The sequence below is a fragment of the Camelina sativa genome, chromosome 1, assembly GCF_030686135.1.
Source record: "Camelina sativa cultivar CO46 ecotype springtype chromosome 1, ASM3068613v1".
Classification (NCBI taxonomy): domain Eukaryota; kingdom Viridiplantae; phylum Streptophyta; class Magnoliopsida; order Brassicales; family Brassicaceae; genus Camelina; species Camelina sativa.
This window is the reverse complement of record NC_141880.1, coordinates 16,293,501-16,312,684: the sequence shown is the minus strand read 5'-3', so window position 1 is coordinate 16,312,684 and position 19,184 is coordinate 16,293,501. Positions and strand designations below refer to the sequence as shown.

The 19,184-nt window shown below is 33.2% G+C and overlaps 1 protein-coding gene across 1 annotated transcript; it reads left to right on the top strand.

The window, feature by feature from the left end:
• The first annotated feature begins 2,170 nt into the window (after positions 1-2,170).
• LOC104793290 (putative indole-3-acetic acid-amido synthetase GH3.1) lies at positions 2,171-5,483 on the top strand. The gene is made up of 3 exons (XM_010519634.2): positions 2,171-3,336; positions 3,468-3,569; positions 3,840-5,483. Exons 1-3 carry the CDS (start codon positions 3,017-3,019, stop codon positions 5,188-5,190), a joined length of 1,773 nt encoding a protein of 590 aa, XP_010517936.1. The 5' UTR covers positions 2,171-3,016; the 3' UTR covers positions 5,191-5,483.
• Positions 5,484-19,184: the final 13,701 nt, after the last annotated feature.

Here is a 19,184-nt window from a genome sequence, read left to right as displayed (position 1 = left end):
GTAATGAAGATGCTACAGTGCACTCGTCAACTTCGAAAAAGATGTACCTACCATCAATTAAAGAAGTCATTAAAGAGACTATTGAAAATATTACAGGAAAGGAAGGAGGGGATGTTGGTAGGAAACACTTCAATAGCCTCTTCAATGGCTTCTTTGATTGATGGTCCGGTTTTCGAACTGGAAAATCGGAATTGTTTGAGAGATTATCGGCTGAATCTGATCGATTTTGTCGACTCGACTTTTGTTTTGGAGACAACTCTTTCTGTCATTTTACATTCTTCATTTTTTTTTGTTATATTTTTTTGCGAACTTACATTGTTTTAGGAAATGATAATAGAATGCCAATAGGTCTGGACAACATAAAACCTATTAACTATAAAATTTTCAATTTAATATTTTTGGCCCATTAATATTTTGACCATTTTCAAATATTGAATGATAATATTTTTATTTCAACAAAACTTACAGTATATAAAATTAAAAATAAATAAATAAATAAACCCCGCATACGTGTTGGTCAGTCACTAGTATATTTTTAAGGAAAGTGCAAGAAATAATGTAACACGAAGACTGTATGTGGATATTTGGTTCTTAAATTCTTGTGATATAGATTTACAACCATTACAAACTTGTTAGTTTTCAAAGGCCACCAAAATGAGTAAACGAAGACCCAATGTTATCTAAATTTTAAAATGAAAAATTAGGTGTTAATGCTGTGAAGAACTTGTTGGAAGCGGGAACTATTGAGTATAGTGAAGCAAAACATATTCCTCCAAACTATAGAGAACTAATCTATCTTTATTAGTGGAAATGGCGAGGCAAGAAAGCATGCATGCATGGAATTTAGGCATTTGTCTCACGTGCCCATTAGACCATTGCTTTCGACCACCAACACGGCAACACACTTCCTTTTTGTCAGGCTCCTTTGTTTCTCGTTTCCCTTCACTCTCTTTAATTTAAACTCCGTTTTTTAATAAAGAATAATTAGTTAACCATAGATGTAACTATGTTAACAGATTAAATCACGCCTAGCGGCCTAGGCATACGGATGATTACCACACGGATTTGACATTGGGCACATATATTAGATTTTATCAAATTATATGAATAATATATATAGGAAATCACTATTCTTAACTCGAATTAACTATAGATTGATTTCCATCTAGTGAACCAAAGTTAAGCAGATCTTGCGTCGTGACTCGTGGGGAGTTTGAATATTAAGGAAAACTCAATCTGTTTTGTACAAGCTTGTCGATTTGGTGCACAAGATTTACGGTGAAAATAGACGCGTTGGTGAATCCTTTTTGTTAATCTCATTTACATGTGGTGGATTGTTGTTTGGAAGTTTGGAACGTTAGGCGAATAATGATGAAGTGATTAGGATTGAAGTTACAATTGTCTCTTCATAGATTAAGCCTTACTATACATATATACAATTTGCTTTAAATACATGTGCATGATCGCACCACACCATACAAGAGAGTTACCTCTTGAGACCTTCAGAAATAAATTCCGTATGCACAAGGTATGATTCGACCCAGTGAGAAACACCCTCAAATGCAAAAAAATTGAGGTCTAATATTCCATCCCAAAAGTATCGTTTTAAACCAATTTTTTTAGATTTTCTGAGAACTCAAAAACATCTTTCTAGCTTATCAGAAATAGAGTTCGAATAATATTGTAGACTACGGCTTTTTGCTATTTTTCAGAAAATTATAAAAATAGTCAACATAATGCTTGGCCGAGAATGATACAAAAGACTCGACGAACCTATAAATGGAATATTACAATTTATAAGATTTTGTAATCTTAATTCTCAAGAAGAACAAATAAAAGCGTAATAAGCCCTTCAACAAACCACGGTAACTCAGAGTAAAACAGCCGCCACTGCCATATTCTCCTAAACAAAAATAAAAATAATAATAAACAAATAAAGCAGAAGTTTGGGAGAGATGGGAAACGCGTAGACCAAAGGTGGTGAGGTGGTATAAGCTTTACATGGCTACGGCCTAACCCCACATGCGACCTCCTCCTATCGTGCCATGTTGACGTTCTCTCTTGGTCCTACATGTCCCCTTCATCTTCAACATCCCCTCCTTTCTTGCCTCATTTCTTGTGTTCTTCTTTTAATATTACTTCAAACTTCTGTTAGTTTTATATTTCCTCCACAACAAAATTCTCCAGCATGTGTCTTTCCAGTCTCCTTCCTGTCAAAAGACCGACTTTAATTCATAATTATGTATATCTTATTTATGTTTCCACATGTCATATTTGAGTTTCACGTCCAATGTCTTACGCGATAATATCCAAGATAACTTTTTATTCTATAAAAATAATACATTCACCATATAACACATATATAGGTATAGCTTTTCTTTGCAGTTTCTTTTTACCACGGTCCACAGTCCACCCTATCAATTTTTATACAAATATTATTACAATCACGATTAAAATGTGAAGACACTAACATAGCTACTTTGTTTACTATATTCTAGTTCAGTCAATATTTTTCCTTGTCAAGTTTGCTTCTTAATTTGTTCCAATCTTGTCTGTAATGTAACGTTTCTATCATATTTGAGAAACAATATATAGGTTACTAAACCAAACTCCAAGTCGTGAAATTGTACTATATAACTTAGGATGAAGACATCAATTGCACAGAAAAATGTATTCAACGCGTTGAATTGTAATAACTCAAAAGTGTTTAGTGTCTTTAGAGAGGAGCGCATGCAATATCTTAGTTGAGATTGGATTGGAAAGTAATAAACTTAGATTATTTGATGTTATTGTCCGAAGCCAACGTTTGTTTGGCCGTATGACGTGGCACTTAAGAAGTAGCTTATTCACCTTCCTCTATATAAATACCCCAACAGGTTCTTCGTTCCAAAACATATCCATTCCATTACCAAAGTACAAAACATAAACTCATTCTCTGTCTCTTTCCTCTCATCTTAAATATCTCTTTCCTAATTTGTTTCTTTTCCCTCCAAAAGAAAACAAATAGACTGAAAAAATGGCAGTAGATTCCAACCTCTCTTCGCCGTTAGGACCTCCAGCGTGTGAAAAGGACGCAAAAGCCCTCCGCTTCATCGAGGAAATGACCCGAAACGCAGACACCGTTCAAGAAAACCTTCTCGCCGAGATTCTTGCTCGTAACGCAAACACCGAGTACCTACGCCGCTTCAACCTAGACGGCGCCACCGACCGTGATACCTTTAAAACGAAGATTCCAGTCATTAGCTACGAAGATCTTCAGCCGGAAATCCAACGCATTGCTGATGGAGACCGCTCTCCCATCTTATCTGCCCATCCCATCTCTGAGTTCCTCACTAGGTTCGTTCATGGTTCACCATACTTTGCTTCCTATTTTTACCTTTTTCGATTTCTAAATCATTCAAATCCATATACCGATAACACTCGTAAAACTTTAGAATTGGTATTAATTTTGCTTATATTTTTTCCAGCTCTGGAACCTCAGCCGGAGAGAGGAAGCTCATGCCGACCATCAGAGAAGAGCTTGATCGTCGTCAACTTCTTTACAGTCTCCTCATGCCTGTCATGAATTTGTAAGCTATTCCCATTGCTAAAACATTTTTACCGTTAACTTTTTTTTTTGGTTTCCATTATAAAAAAGTTACCGTGAGTTGTGAGATTGAAATGGATTATAACCTAGCTCAATCATTGGTTAGCCAAATCAAATATTGCTTGGTTAGAATGCGGAACAGATCACCAATTCTAATATAACTAAAAAACTATATGTGGTGACGTATGAGTTTGTTTATACATTATTTATCATTTTTCCAAGCGTTGACAATTTTGTCTCATTTCTGTAACAGGTATGTGCCAGGTTTAGACAAAGGAAAAGGATTGTACTTCTTGTTCGTTAAGTCCGAAACAAAGACACCGGGTGGGCTACCGGCTCGACCAGTCTTGACTAGTTACTACAAGAGTGAACACTTCCGGTCTCGACCATACGACCCATATAACGTGTACACAAGTCCCAACGAAGCAATACTTTGTCCCGACTCATTTCAAAGCATGTACACTCAGATGCTCTGTGGCCTCCTTGACCGCCTCTCTGTCCTCCGCGTTGGCGCAGTCTTTGCCTCTGGTCTACTCCGTGCAATTCGCTTCCTCCAGCTCCACTGGTCTCGTTTCGCCCATGACATCGATTTTGGATGTCTCGACTCCGAGATAACTGACCGGTCTATAAGACAATGCATGTCCGGAATTCTTAAACCGGATCCTGCCCTGGCGGAGTTCATCCGTCAGGAGTGCAAGTCGGAAAATTGGGAACGAATCATCACCAGAATATGGCCCAACACTAAGTACATTGACGTCATCGTAACTGGAGCCATGGCTCAGTATATTCCAACGTTGGAGTACTATAGCGGAGGTCTCCCGATGGCTTGCACCATGTACGCCTCCTCCGAGTGTTACTTTGGTTTGAACCTTAACCCAATGAGCAAACCGTCAGAAGTCTCTTACACCATCATGCCCAACATGGCCTACTTCGAGTTCATCCCTCTCGGGGGCACCAAGGCTGTTGAACTCGTTGATGTAAAGATCGGTAAAGAGTATGAACTTGTTGTTACCACTTACGCGGGTCTTTGTCGATACCGAGTCGGTGACATCCTCAGAGTCACAGGTTTCCACAACTCCGCACCTCAGTTTCATTTCGTGAGGAGGAAAAACGTTCTCCTCAGCATCGACTCGGACAAGACCGACGAGTCAGAGCTTCAAAAGGCCGTGGAGAACGCATCGAGGCTGCTTCATGAAGAGTGCGGGAGCCGCGTAGCCGAGTACACTAGCTACGCCGACACAAGCACGATCCCCGGCCACTACGTCTTATACTGGGAGTTGTTAGTGAGGGACGGGTCAAGGCAGCCAAGTCATGAGACCCTGACTCGTTGCTGCCTTGAGATGGAAGAGTCGTTAAACTCGGTTTACCGGCAAAGCAGAGTCGCGGACAACTCGGTTGGACCGTTGGAGATTAGGGTGGTGAGAAACGGAACGTTCGAGGAACTGATGGATTACGCAATCTCAAGAGGCGCATCAATTAACCAGTACAAGGTACCAAGGTGCGTTAACTTCACACCTATTGTGGAGTTACTAGATTCTAGGGTTGTGTCGGCGCATTTTAGCCCAGCCTTACCGCATTGGACGCCGGAGAGGAGGAGAAGATAAGGACAGGCACATGTTTTTTCCTTGGAGATCTCGTGAAGTCAAAGGCTTCAAATTAATTAGCACTTTGGTCATGTAATATATTTAGATTCCTCCCTGGTGATTTAGTTTTTTTTTTTTTGTTTCATTTTTTTCTTCTTCTTAGTGTTTCTTTTCTTCTCGTTTTTTTTTTCTTTTTTTTTTCTTTTCATTGTGGAATCCCTGTGTGTAATTTGTTTTCTTTCTCTAGTTAGGACAAGAAATCCTTACTAGAGAAGTTTTTATATTCCCAGGGACCATGTCTACTTTGATGGAAATCAATATTGTCATTCAATTAGTAAATTTGTTGGAAGATTTGCGTTATGATGAACTTTGTAACTTCATAGTTAATTGATATGACTGAGACATATATAGCAAAATATTAATTGAACTTCGCCAAGTTGCCTACTTAGTTGCTGAACAGAGAAGAGAACCAACCAATCAATGATTTTTAGTGCCCTTGTTGAGCTATTGGCAAGGAAAAATTATGAGAGACTGTTGGGTTTCAGGCAAGTGTGCTCATTTTTTTTTTTTTTTTGAATTGAATGTAAAATTGTACTCAAACAAAAAACCTTTTTGTACAATGAATGCTTCAGTTTGTTTGAAGTTGGTTTGAGAGAAACATTGGGTGATGAGAATAGTTGGAAAATAAATCAAGATATTGCCTACAAAGTGTGTCGAGTGGAGAACCAAAGTTGTAGGTCGTCGGCATACCGTTGGTCTCCTATGGTTGTGATTGACCTGAGATAGGTTTCTGATATTCTTGTCGATGCAGTTGATGAGTAAAGCTTTCGGATCTCGGATCTCGGATTTCACTGTGTCGTCTGCCGCCACAGATGGTACAGGGTGGAGTGAAACAAGTATCTGAACATAAATAGTTGGAGTAACGCAATCAATTGGCTCCACTCTGTCCAGTAGTTTGCATTGAGGAGAGGTAGTGCTAAGTCCCTTTACACTCCTATAGCAAACGGGCAAGAGAAAAATAAGTGATCAGTGGACTTTTCCTCATTGTCACAGAAGCTACATGCCACTTGCTGTCCAGAGTGCCATTGTTTTATTATGTCGCATGTAGACAGCCGGTTATGTAACGCAAGCCACATCATGGACGAATATTTTGGAGTGGAAGAAATTCATACCCCTTTGTACCAAGCAACTCTCAGATTTGGCATGCTTATATTTTCCCAAGTGTGGTGGTGAGAATTTTCCTCTATTTAATTTGTCTCCCGAAGATCTCCAAAGTGGGGTATCTGCTGCCTCTGATCTGGGACGGTGCTAGAGAGCCTGAATCTCTACCTCAATCGCATTTAGTGAATTAGTATGATGCCTCATTATCTGATGCGTTTGCAATACTTCTCCAACAATTGCTTGGAGTGAGGTACCCAAGTCTATGACTCCCCTTGTCCCTGCCACTTCAATTAGCCTACCCATTGGTGACCAAATGTCGTACCAGAATGACGTTGAGGCACCAATTCTGACATTCACTTATGCATCGATTTTGCTACAGCCCTGTATTTTACAAGCTAATTTGGTATCTTGTAATGTAGTCGGTAGTTCCTATGTGGATAACTTCTGGAATTGCAAAGATAGTATAGATGTACTTTGTTTCTGATTAATACAATTCATTTTGTAATTTTCATGAAGCTCATGTCGAATTTAAATAAAATTATAGTACAATAGGTCTGATTACTAGGTCTGTTCGAAGCCCTCTTGTGCTATAGGACATTGTGCAATGGTTCAATTTTCCTTAAAAAAAGATTTTGAATTTTTTTGTAATATGTAAATAGTTCCTATATGCCCCAACTAAACATTTGTTATGAACTATGACGAGATAGCAAAGAGCGAGATGAGAAAAGGGAAACAAAGAACATAGAGAACACTATTTTTTATTTACACTACCAATCTAGACACTTTAAAGAGTAATATATCTCTCTTTTTTTTTTTTTATAACTCAAGAGTGATTCTAAAGGTTTTCTAGACCCAAAAAACTAATTTCAGAGCATTTGCATTAACGTATATTTCATCTGTCCTTCATAATAAAACGATTTAATTTAAATCAAAATATGTGATTATGCGAAGGAACGTTCCTTCAAAGGGGACTTTTATTTGTCCGTCCTTCCTTACACGTGGCATGCTCTCGGTTGTTTGTGTTGTTTGGGTAGGGGATAGAAAAAAATTGAACCATCGACTTCTATTTTTTATCTCCGACTCTCTCTCTCGACGGCGACTTGTTTTGCCGGCGAAAGCATCCGAATCGATCTGCGGTATCATCTAGAAGATTATCCGCCGATATCAATTGAAAGGAGGTTAGTGTTCTACTCGTGTTCGATTTTACGGTTTGCTATATTGTTTCTGGGATTCGAAATTGTTTCTCGATTTAGGGTTCTCGATTTATTAGTCTCTGATTTGTTATTAGAGTTCGATTTAGGGTTATGGGTTTCGATTATTTATCCTGAATTTAATCTCTCGATTTAGGGTTCTGTGATTAGTTTAGGGTTTCGTCGATTTAGGGTTCTGCGATTAGTTTAGGGCTTCGTCTCTGGTTAGGGTTTCGATTATTTTTCCTCTGATTCGGTACTTCTGGTCTTTGATTGTTTAGTCTCTGGTTCGATTGTTCTCGATAATAGTTTTATCTTTGGGTTTATGCTGCAAATGTTGATGATTTTGTTTAGATTTAGGGTTTTGGATTATGTCTCAGTTTTGGTTCGAATTAGTTTTTGAGATTATGTCTCTGCGGTTAGCTGGATGAGTGTATGAGTTTCTGGCTTTGTCTCTTTGTTATTTTGTTTGGATAAAGTTGATTCTTTTATGTTAAACTGACTATACCTTGCATATTGTTTGTTGTTCATGAGTTTCCTCAGCGTCACTTAAAGATAGCAACACATCACGGGAAATCACAGAAGAAGCAGTTGACAATCATTGAGTCAGAGGTAAATTTTTTTTTTTTTTAATGCTTTGGTTGTTGATTAGTTGTTCTTTGTATTGGTCTCAATAATTGATTTGGTAAGCAAATTTATATGATAGGTTCTTGATCATAAATTGTTTTGGTTGGTGTAGACTTGGTCTCATTCATTGATTTGCTTGTAATAGTGATCTATTTAAAGAAATCTGTTAAAAGTTATGAGCATATATATTATTAGTGGTGATGATCTCTGCTAATTTTAATCTAACTTAATTGTGATCAAACTTATATATTAAAACCGTAAATATTTTGTCTTAAACCATCTCCGACCTCAATTTAATGGGATACTAGAATGCTTTGTAGTTGTGTATTGGTGTAGTTGTGTACGAGTATGGTTTGTAGTTGTCATAAATTGTGATTAGACTTAGGTTGTTGTAAGTTAGGTCATTATGAATGGTAACTTATTACTTGATATCTTTTCACAATTTAAACACCAAACCCGCCTTCAATCTTTCTCCATCTTCTTCTATCTCTCTTCTTTGTTAAACCAACAACATTTCCGAGTCCTCATCATCTACTCTCAGCCTGATTCGTCAGACCAAGCTGTGGACAGTGAGATAAAAGCTTTGATTCGGATGGATGAGGCTGAGAGTAGCTTCATGAAGGCTGAGGCGACTCAATACCCTCCTCACCCTGAGGTTGAGTTCGGATTCCCGAAGGTATGCTATTGTGGTGGTCAGCCCCTCTTATCTACAAGTTACAACAGACGGTATGATCAGCCCCTCTTATCTTCATATTGCTATGTTTAACTGATTATTAAGTGATTTGCTAATTATATATGTTAATGCAGGTTCTACACATGTGGGAATGTTGATGATGGAGAGATGCATATTCACAAGTGGTGGGATGAAGCTGTTATGGAGGAGATGAGAGAGATGGGCAGACAATGTGAAGTTCTGTCTCAGAAGGTAGATAACCTTCCAATCTCGACTAACTACGAAACAGCGCAGACAATAGACCGGTTAGAGAAGGAAATATTTGAGCTATGGAAGACCAGAAATAGGATTAGAAATGGTTTTGTATTGATGGTTTTGGTATTGATGATGTTTGTATTGATGGTTTTGTATTGATGGTTTTTGTATTAATGGTTTAGTATTGATGATGGTTGTATTGATGGTTTTGTATTGCTTTTGTGGTATCCTTGTTATATGGTTGAAGTCACGGATCATTACTGTGGTAGTCACAAGATTTTGTCACAAGCTTTTGTTTTTATTGCTTTTGTCACATTGCTTGAAGTCACGGATCATCACGGATTGAGTAACACAAAATCATTTGCTATATATATGTTTCTCTTGTAACACAAAACCAAACAAATGAGCTAGACAAGATTTCCACTTCTCTTTTTTTTTATTACTCGATTTCTCCTCAAAAAGATAACAAGATTTACACTTCTCCTTTTTTTTCTAAATGGCATCTTCATCATACCATTATCACTACCAAAGAGATGGTATGGATGATGATTTTGATGCATATTTTGATAATTATGCCGAAAATTCTAATCTTATTCAAGAACCAACAGAGCCGCACAAACGGATTTTTATCTCAAGAAACCGAGAAGAAGGCCACAATAATCTTTGGAATGATTATTTCAGTGATACTCCAACATACCCGGACTATTTATTTCGGCGACGGTTTCGCATGCACAAGCCATTGTTCATGCGTATTGTGCAACGTCTCTCCATAGAAGTCGAGTATTTCCGTCAATCCCAGGATGCAACCGGTCGGGCTAGTCTGTCACCTATACAAAAATGTACTGCAGCAATTCGCCAATTGGCATATGGTACTGCCGCCGACACAGTAGACGAGTATGTACGAATTGGTGGTTCAACAGCTCGGAAATGTTTGCACGAGTTTACCGCCGCAATAATCCTGTTGTTTGGCGATGAATATCTAAGACGTCCCAGACCGGACGACCTAGAAAGACTACTCTATGAAAATGAAAAACGTGGATTTCCCGGGATGGTTGGGAGCATTGACTGTATGCATTGGGGGTGGAAGAATTGTCCAACAGCTTGGAAAGGGATGTATTCACGATCAACCGGAAAACCTACAATCGTGCTGGAGGCGGTAGCTTCGTACGACCTTTGGATATGGCATGCTTTTTTTGGAGCTCCAGGTACTATGAACGATCTTAATATTCTAGATCGATCAAATGTTTTTGATGACATTCTTAACGGTAAAGCTCCGGAGGTCAACTACTTTGTCAACAGAAGGGAGTACAATTTGGCGTACTATCTCACCGATGGTATTTATCCTAAATGGGCCACTTTTATACAATCTATCCGGCTTCCACAAGGTATGAAAAATTCTCTCTTCTCTAAAAAACAAGAAGCTGTGCGGAAAGATGTTGAGCGTGCATTTGGAGTCTTGCAAGCTAGATTCGCCGTTATTAAAAATCCATCTCGTTTATGGGATAAAAACAAAATAGCAAATGTTATGAGAGCATGCATAATACTCCATAATATGATTGTCGAGGATGAACGAGGAACATACAGTTACCGAAACATTGTTTTTGAATTTCAACACGGAGAAGATGTGGATCAAACATATACCGTCGGTGCCGCCAGTTTGAGTTCAAATATGAGCACAACGATTACTCGTCTTACAGAAATTCGGGATAAAAAAGTCCATGAACGGTTAAAAAAAGATTTGATTGAGCATATTTGGACTAACTTTGGACATCTTCCAGATAATGAAGATTGATTAAAAAAATTCTATGAATTGAATAAAATGTTTGTTTTTATCTTTGATGTTTGTATGGTTTATGTTTTTTTATCTTTCATGTTTTAATTGTATATTTTGTTTTTTTTCAAGTTTTTGTAATTTTTTATTTTTTTAATGTTTTTAATGTCAATATTATATGTTTTATTTAAATTAAAACTTTAATATGTTTTTATTTATTAATTTAAATAATTAATTTTTTAATTTAATAATACTATTATTTTCTCCAGGGGACCAACTCTGAGGGACACCAATGCTCGTACTAAACTTAAGAAACTCTCAAAATAAGATTAATATATTTGAAGGACCATAAATTGTCCCCTACCAATGCATATGCTCTCATGGATGAAAGAAAACCATGTTAAATTTTGAATCCCTATGGCCAATGCTACTCAAACCCATGTGGCAGGAATTACCTCCTTTTACCGCTGGATCTCTATTGTATGTTTCAATGACTATATACTCAACGATTGCCATCCGTACATAAGTTGCGGGTAAGACGGTTTTAAAAAGAACAACAATGTCGACTATTCCATGAAGCATCATATACATGTTATCTCTCCAAATAAACATTGAATAGGCTGTGTAACGTTGCAGTCTCTGCGCATATAAATTTCATTTCTCGGATCAGCTTCTTTTTCACAAACTTCACACAAATATTGACTACTTACATAAGAAAGATGAGAACATGTTCATCATGTTTGTACCTTAGCTTATTAGGTAAAGTGGCACATCCAAAACACACAACAAAACGACATTCTCCACAACTTCTTGAGATTTATAGTAAACTGAACAGATTTTTTCAGACTGGGGTTTAAATGTAAGACATACACTGATGAACCAATGGCTCAACTATTGAAGTACAACATATATCTAAAATCAGCCATGGCAACAAGCTGGTGAAGCTCATTCTTGTGGCCCTTGATCTAATATATATTTGTCTCGCTGTTTTTTTTTTTCCATAAATCTTCAGTAGCCTAATTGGCTTAATCATTAATTTATGGTTACAATTTTGATCATTGACATACAATTTCCTCATTTTGTCTGAGTGTGTATGCTTGAAAATGTTTTTCGTCAAATGTTGTACGTACCGATCTTCTCGTCAAGTCTCATATGATGTTTATGATACTTTTTTGTATAATTCCATCACTTATCTCCTTCTAATATCTTCATATCCATTTTTTCGTCTTCCCTCAAGTTCTTCCTAATCTCATACATCTTTTCGTGTCGCACATTTAACTTGATGATGAGAAAAAATTAAGCAGATATTGAGGCAAGGAAATACTTTAATGCATTGAGCAGATTCATATTTTGGCTCGACAACATAATATAGTTTGGAGTCTTTTGATTTTATGTTTTATTTGGTACACTTTTAAATAATTTATTTGGTTTTTAACTTTTATTTATTTTCAAGAGATGTTATAAACTAATAAGTTTGTTTTTCTTTCTTCAAAAAGAAGATAAAAAAAACTCCGAAAAAAACCCTATAACCGTGTTAAGGAAGGACTGAACCTCAAAATAAAGGCTCAATTTGGACTAGATCGGACTCAAATATATGCGAGTTTTAATTATTAGGATTTTTGGACTAGACAGGATTGGCCTGATTAACATGCATAAGGACACTATAGTGTAGACAGTAGCTAAGCAACCCATGTGTCGTGCACCACTAAACATATAAATACAGTAAATTTTCTATAAGTTAATATAGTAAAGTAGTTGGTTTGATTTCTGCCAATATATCCACTTTATCGAGAAATCAATACGTAATATGATTTGTTTTCTCAGTTACAAGGTTAGATGAAAGAAAGATATGATTTTGTGATCACACTGCTTTTTTGTTACTTTCCCTTTTTTACGTTCACTTGTAAATATATTTTTCTCTTGAGTAATAAATTTAATATTTCAACAAAAACTTATTAAGATGTAGGAAGCAATTATGCGTAGAGATTCAAATATAGCGTCTAAAATACTTCATATTTTGGATTCAGTTCGAGAAGCTAAGAATCTGGTTGCAATAACTAAATTCAAGATGACTTCTAACTAGATTTCAACTTTTAAGCAAGATTAGAAACATTGTAGTCATATTTTAGTCTATAATTATAGTTATGTATGCATAATTCTTACAATATTAATTAATAATATTAGTGAAACCATATATTTATATAATCTAATCTGCAACATATGATAACAAAATCACATGCTATTTTGAATGTAATTTACTTGATATCATATTATTTAATTTAATGATAATTTTATGGAATGTGAGGAGTACTTTGTCAAAACATGTTATAATATATTACCGTTTTATTATAATCTTGAGAATTCAATTACTTACCTAAATAAATAAAAATTTCAAGTTTTCATTATAAGTGCAATTCTCATTTAACTGTATTCAAATTTAATTAGGTAGCCAAATTTACTCATTATAAATGCAATTCTCTTTTAACTATATGTATTCAAATTTAATTAGTTAGCCAAATTTACTCATTATAAATGCAATTCTCGTTTAAGTGTTTATTAACCCACCAAACACTTTTTGAAGAGTTTAAAGTTTTGAAGTATGTGATGATATTAATATCTAGTCTTCTATATCTATATATACATTTTTGGAGACATTTAGCAAATAAATCTTGGAGTTGGAACCTATTTAAAAGCATGCCATTAGCATTAATTATTAATTTATTTTTCATTTAATTTATTAATATTAAATTTCAATTTTTGGAAACAAGATTTCTCATCCTAATAAAATTTCCAAAACAATAGGAACCCCTTCCTTTAACATTAAATATTAAGTTTATAATAAATTTAATTAATATTAAGTTTTCAATTTTACAAAACAATATTTTCTCCATAGAAACATTTTCTAAACAAATTATATACACACATCTTGGGTCCATTTTAATAACCAAAGGTTATTAAAAGAAAAACAATGTGGAATTCATGTCAATCCCAACAAATAACTGTTAACAACTTTTATTTGCATTTCACAACAACACTATATATACTAAAGTTAACTGGTTCTTTATATATAAAACATACAAAACTTCAATACAAAATTATCCTGTACATAAACAATTTAAAAGGATAAAAATACTATTATCTGTAAATAAAATAAAAAACACACAGTATATTCCTTCTATAAATCACTACTTATTTAATTGTATGTTATACACTTATACAATAATATAAAACAATAAACCTCAAACAAAATACTTTCTAATTTCTATACTAACTAATATATCTATATTTGTAAGGTTGTACATTTAAAAAAAAATATAAGTTAAACATTAGTTATATATAGTTAATCTATAAAAAAAATTATTTATTCTTATGAAAAAATAGCACCGCGGTATACCGCGGGTGAATATCTAGTTATATTAGATTATTGGTTCCTTTTCGAGCTTTATAGGCATGATATCATCTCCTTACAACTGAACTACCTCTCTTTTTTTATTTGTGATGATAAAATACAAATGTTATTTATTTATAATCAAATTTGGCAATGGTTTTGTGGATCATGAAAAATTATGAATTATGTCAAGATGTTTGTTGCGGATTATGGCAAATTATGAATTTAGCAAAATTTAGTGTTACAAAATTTCAAATACTTTTTTTTCTTGAAAATAAACACCCATCTTATATGATTGAATGACAATGTTAAAAAAAATAATAAATAATCTTAGAACAGTAAACCCAAAACAAAGAACAGTAAATTAATTTTTGTAGTGTTAGATCTATCACCTTCTTCAGAAAAAAATGTAAGACTTGCTTTGGTGGTTCAATCCAGACACTCTGAACATTTTTTTCCTCTTCCCAAGATAGGGCACATGAGTTACTTGGGAGATACCCTCCTCTATCAAAAGCATAAGTTTGAATCATTGGGTGATGTAACTTTGACATAAGTAGCTTGTTTCTTATGTTGCTCATGATCTCTGATCTCCAATTGCATGCACGAAAGTCTCCAAAAATGGTCAACCCCTCATCAAATTTATCTTTTTCTTCCCAAATCCAGTCACCATTCCGGTTAAGTGCATACATCCGAGGAATATCACCAGATACTTTTAGGAGAAAAATAACTCCCTTAATTTCCACAAAATAAGTTCCAAACCACGATGTTTTAAAACATCTTAAGTGATGAATGCTCCATGCTCGACTCGATGGGTCAAAAACCGTTAATGAGCCTAATCCACCAAGACAATAGAAAAGACCTTCCGAAAAGATTGTTCTGTTGTGGTAAGTAAAAAAACCTTCGGGACTCTCGAAACAAGTAGTCTTCCACTTCGTTTCACCGAATTTTAAAGTGTTGATGGCAACACGATTGTTGTCGTTATTGATATTTGCCAACCCAAATATTAAGCAAGTATTGGATGTAGGAGCGCAAGTGAAAACAACAGATTCATTATAAGTCTCACAAAAAGGCAAATTTATGAGCTTACGAGTAAACGGATTGAAGAAGAAAATCTCCGACGAGCGATTGTTGCACATAAGCAACCAACCATCTTTAGAGTAATAAACTGTTATGCCAGCCATTTCAGGAAACTCCATGGTGTATGTTTGTATCTTGTGAAGGGTCATAAAATTCAAAAGGTCTCTTGCTCCTTACCGATGAAGGCTATTTCATAAGCCATAAATGCTTCTCTTTCATCCGAATCAAAACACTCGCTTTATACCAAGATTTGCAAACTGCAGAAGCACGAATATTATCTTTCACAATGAGGCGAGACATTACCGAATTCAAAAGTTCGGGAAGCAGAATAGACCAATCTCTTTTCTCGCCATTTTGTCCTTGACATTTGATATTTATCCTAATGAAGAGTTTTACGCATCGACAAAATTAGTTTGTAAATTAATACATTATTTAAAAAAATATAGTCAATCTAGAATTATTCGAAATTGACAAACATAAATTGTAGAAAGGTTTAAACCTTTAATAATTTATATGTACATAAATACATATATATATATATATAAAGATACAAATATATATTTCTGAAAAATCAGTCTAAATAAAATTTCTAAGTACCAAGAAAATGACTAAGCATCTCTAATAATTATCAAGACTCTTCATTATTCGAAAAAAAAAATTACAATAATATCTATGTAAAATACACATTTTAAATTTCTAATAACATTAAAAAAATCAATATGTTTTATGTTGAAAGTACATTTAAGATTTTGTGATAAAAATAAAACTACTCTGCATGAGTAAAATCTGAAAAATGAATAACAGAAAATAATAACATAAAATAAAACTACTCTGTTTGTAGATCATCAATATCGATATTAAAAATGAATAAAAGAAATGAGAATGTCTAGAAACTTACAAACTGAGAGTACTTTTTCCATCTGCCATTTTTATGTTTCAATATGAGAATAGTAAAGAGTGAGCAATCTGATAAAACTAAATGAAATGAGACTCTGCAAGGCAATGTTATATAGAACCAATTATGTATGACTTTCTTTGATTCCAAATATGTAAAATCATTACTTTATATTCTTCATTAAGATTGAATATAATGTTTGATTTAATATTAAGTCAAACTCCCGCGTAAATTCAAAAATATGGAAATACAATAAAATTATTAATATGATAATTTATTTGATTTAAAGATATATATATATATATATATACTAAATGAATAAATATCTCATACTTTAAATTTATAGTGTTGCAGTTTCATATTGTACATGAGATATTAAAAAATAGACTTGGAAAATTTAGAATAAGATAAATATAGAAGAATGAGTTAAAAATAAAATCATAATTAAAATCCAATTATGATGTATAACTATATTTTAACCCTCGGTACACCGCATGCATATAATTTTTATTATTATTTATATTTTATGTTGTATTTATTTGTTAAATATTAGATATTTTAAAAATAGAGGAATAACTAAAGATTTCGACAGTTTGTACGAATAAATGTTTATATTAATTTTTTAACCCGCATTATATTTCATCAATATTTGTTTGTTTTATTAAGTTTGTATTTTTTAGTGTTTGACATTCTCTTTTGATTTTTAATTATTATACCAAAAAATAAAAAATCTAAATACATAAATACATAATAAGTCATTTATAGCTATGATTAAATCATATTTTTCCTAATGATTTAATTATTTTACACAGTCTTAGTTAAATCAGCTTAATTCTATATGTCAAATATTATAATATTAATAGTGTTAATAAATAATAAAATAAGTATTTAACCCATCATAACATAAATTTAATGATATTTTATTAATTTCATCGTCTTTAAAATGATATTACTAATGAAATCATCAAAGCATCAAATGCATAGACACAATATCTGAGTTTTTGTGGTATAAATATATTCTTCATGTACGATGTTTATCAAATATTCTAAAATGTCAATCGGTAATCAAAGCTTTTTTAAAACCGTAACCTAGATAAATTTGTAAAAGTTGGTATAGGTTATGGAACTAACTCCCTCAAACATCTCGTGCTTATATCTGTATTGGGATCGGAATAAGGAACATCCAAACTAGAACAAATAATATTACAATTAGGGAGTGTTATCTTACGACAACGACTTTGAACATAAAAAAAAAACAGCGACAGCGACTAGATCAAGTAGAAAATCCGAATGTTTTCGTACTCCATTGTTACAGTAAAAAAATGTTTTAATTCGAAAATATAAACATAGTAACAACAACAACAAAAATTAGGTTTCCACAGTTGCTGAAAATTTCAGTGAATCGTTGAAATTGTTATTTACCATGGTAATAGTGTATCTTTTCGGTTGATTTTAAAATCTGGTAATATAAAAGTGACATTTTTCAAAAACATTTTTTAATCTCTGTTTTATAAAACCAAAGCCGATCCTATTATTTTACTTTCAGTCAAATAGATCGTGTAAAAATGAGCAAAAACCCATTAGTTTACCTTGTTTATCTATTATTTTAATCGGTATTGGTTAAGTTTTTAAATCCATATAAATAAATAAATTTTAATAGGTTCGTTTAGGGGTGTCAAAATGGTTCTAAATTTATGAATCAACCCAAACCAAACCAATCCAAAAATTTATTAAGTTGATAATTTGAGTTTTAATGGGTTCATGGATCAAAATGGTTTATTGGTTGGGTTGAAATGGATTAGGATAAAATGGCTATGAGTTAACCAAAACCAAACCAAACACAGTTGAATTGATTTTAAAAACCAAATTAAACCAAATTTTCTTTTAATTAAATGAGTAAATCGAATTAAACCATCCAAAATGAACAAAACCAAACGAAGCTCTCTCTCCCACTTCTTCTTCGACTCAACTTCTATCTTCTTCTACTTGATCTACTCAAGAAGAAGATAAACCCAGATTCGAATTTGAACATTTAACAAAACAAAATCAGATGAAGATGATGAGAAAATCTCATATTCGAATTTTGGAATCAACGGTTCAGAGAGAGAAAGAGAGAGAGAGAGAAATTTTTTTGGAATTTGAAGTTGAATTAAAAGAGGAAGAAGATTCCTTTATTGTTTCAATATAGTGTTTAAGAGATTGATTTTCTTAGTTTGATAATAAATGGGTCAACTCTTTTAACCAATTAATTCTATTAATCAAAAAGAGTTGTAGATTGATCCAAATCAGTTGCTAAATAAGTTGGATTGACTCATTATTTATTAAACAATAAATTTAAATGGTTATGGGTTGGTTTTGTTTGGTTTATCCAACTTAGGACGATGGGTTCATCACGTAAACCCATTAAAATTACAGGTTACCTATAAGTTAATAAATATATATATAGATATATAATATAATAATAATTTTTTTTTTTTTCCTTCATATAATAATAATAATATATATAGACATATAATAATATATATAGATATATAATATAATAAAATATATATGTATATATTAATATGTAAAATGAAAACTATGAAATTAAAGAATCGGATTGGATAAGATTCAAGTGTATTTATTTTAAATTAAAAATGATTTTTATTTTAAATTAAGAATAGCTTTTTATTTTGGTTTTATGGATTTTGGATTTTAGAATTTTAGGATGTTTTTTCTATTTTCATATATAGATATTTTTTTTTAAGTTCGAAACATTTTGTTAATTTTATAATTATATTTTATATAATATGTTATGGATTTAATATCAATTAATTAATTTTATTTTATTTATATATAGATCATTTATATAATTTATTTAGTTATTAAATTATATATTGTTGGATTTGGATATGAAAATTTAATATATTATAAGAAATATGTCGGATTGAACCTGCTCACAAAGAATTTTATATTATTGGACTTGGATATGTAAATTC

Coding starts and splice junctions, on each gene's coding strand:
- LOC104793290 (XM_010519634.2), top strand. CDS start 3,017: ATGGCAGTAGATTCCAACCTCTCTTCGCCGTTAGGACCTCCAGCGTGT. Junction 3,337..3,467: donor ATCTCTGAGTTCCTCACTAG/GTTCGTTCATGG, acceptor TATTTTTTCCAG/CTCTGGAACCTCAGCCGGAG. Junction 3,570..3,839: donor CTCATGCCTGTCATGAATTT/GTAAGCTATTCC, acceptor TTTCTGTAACAG/GTATGTGCCAGGTTTAGACA.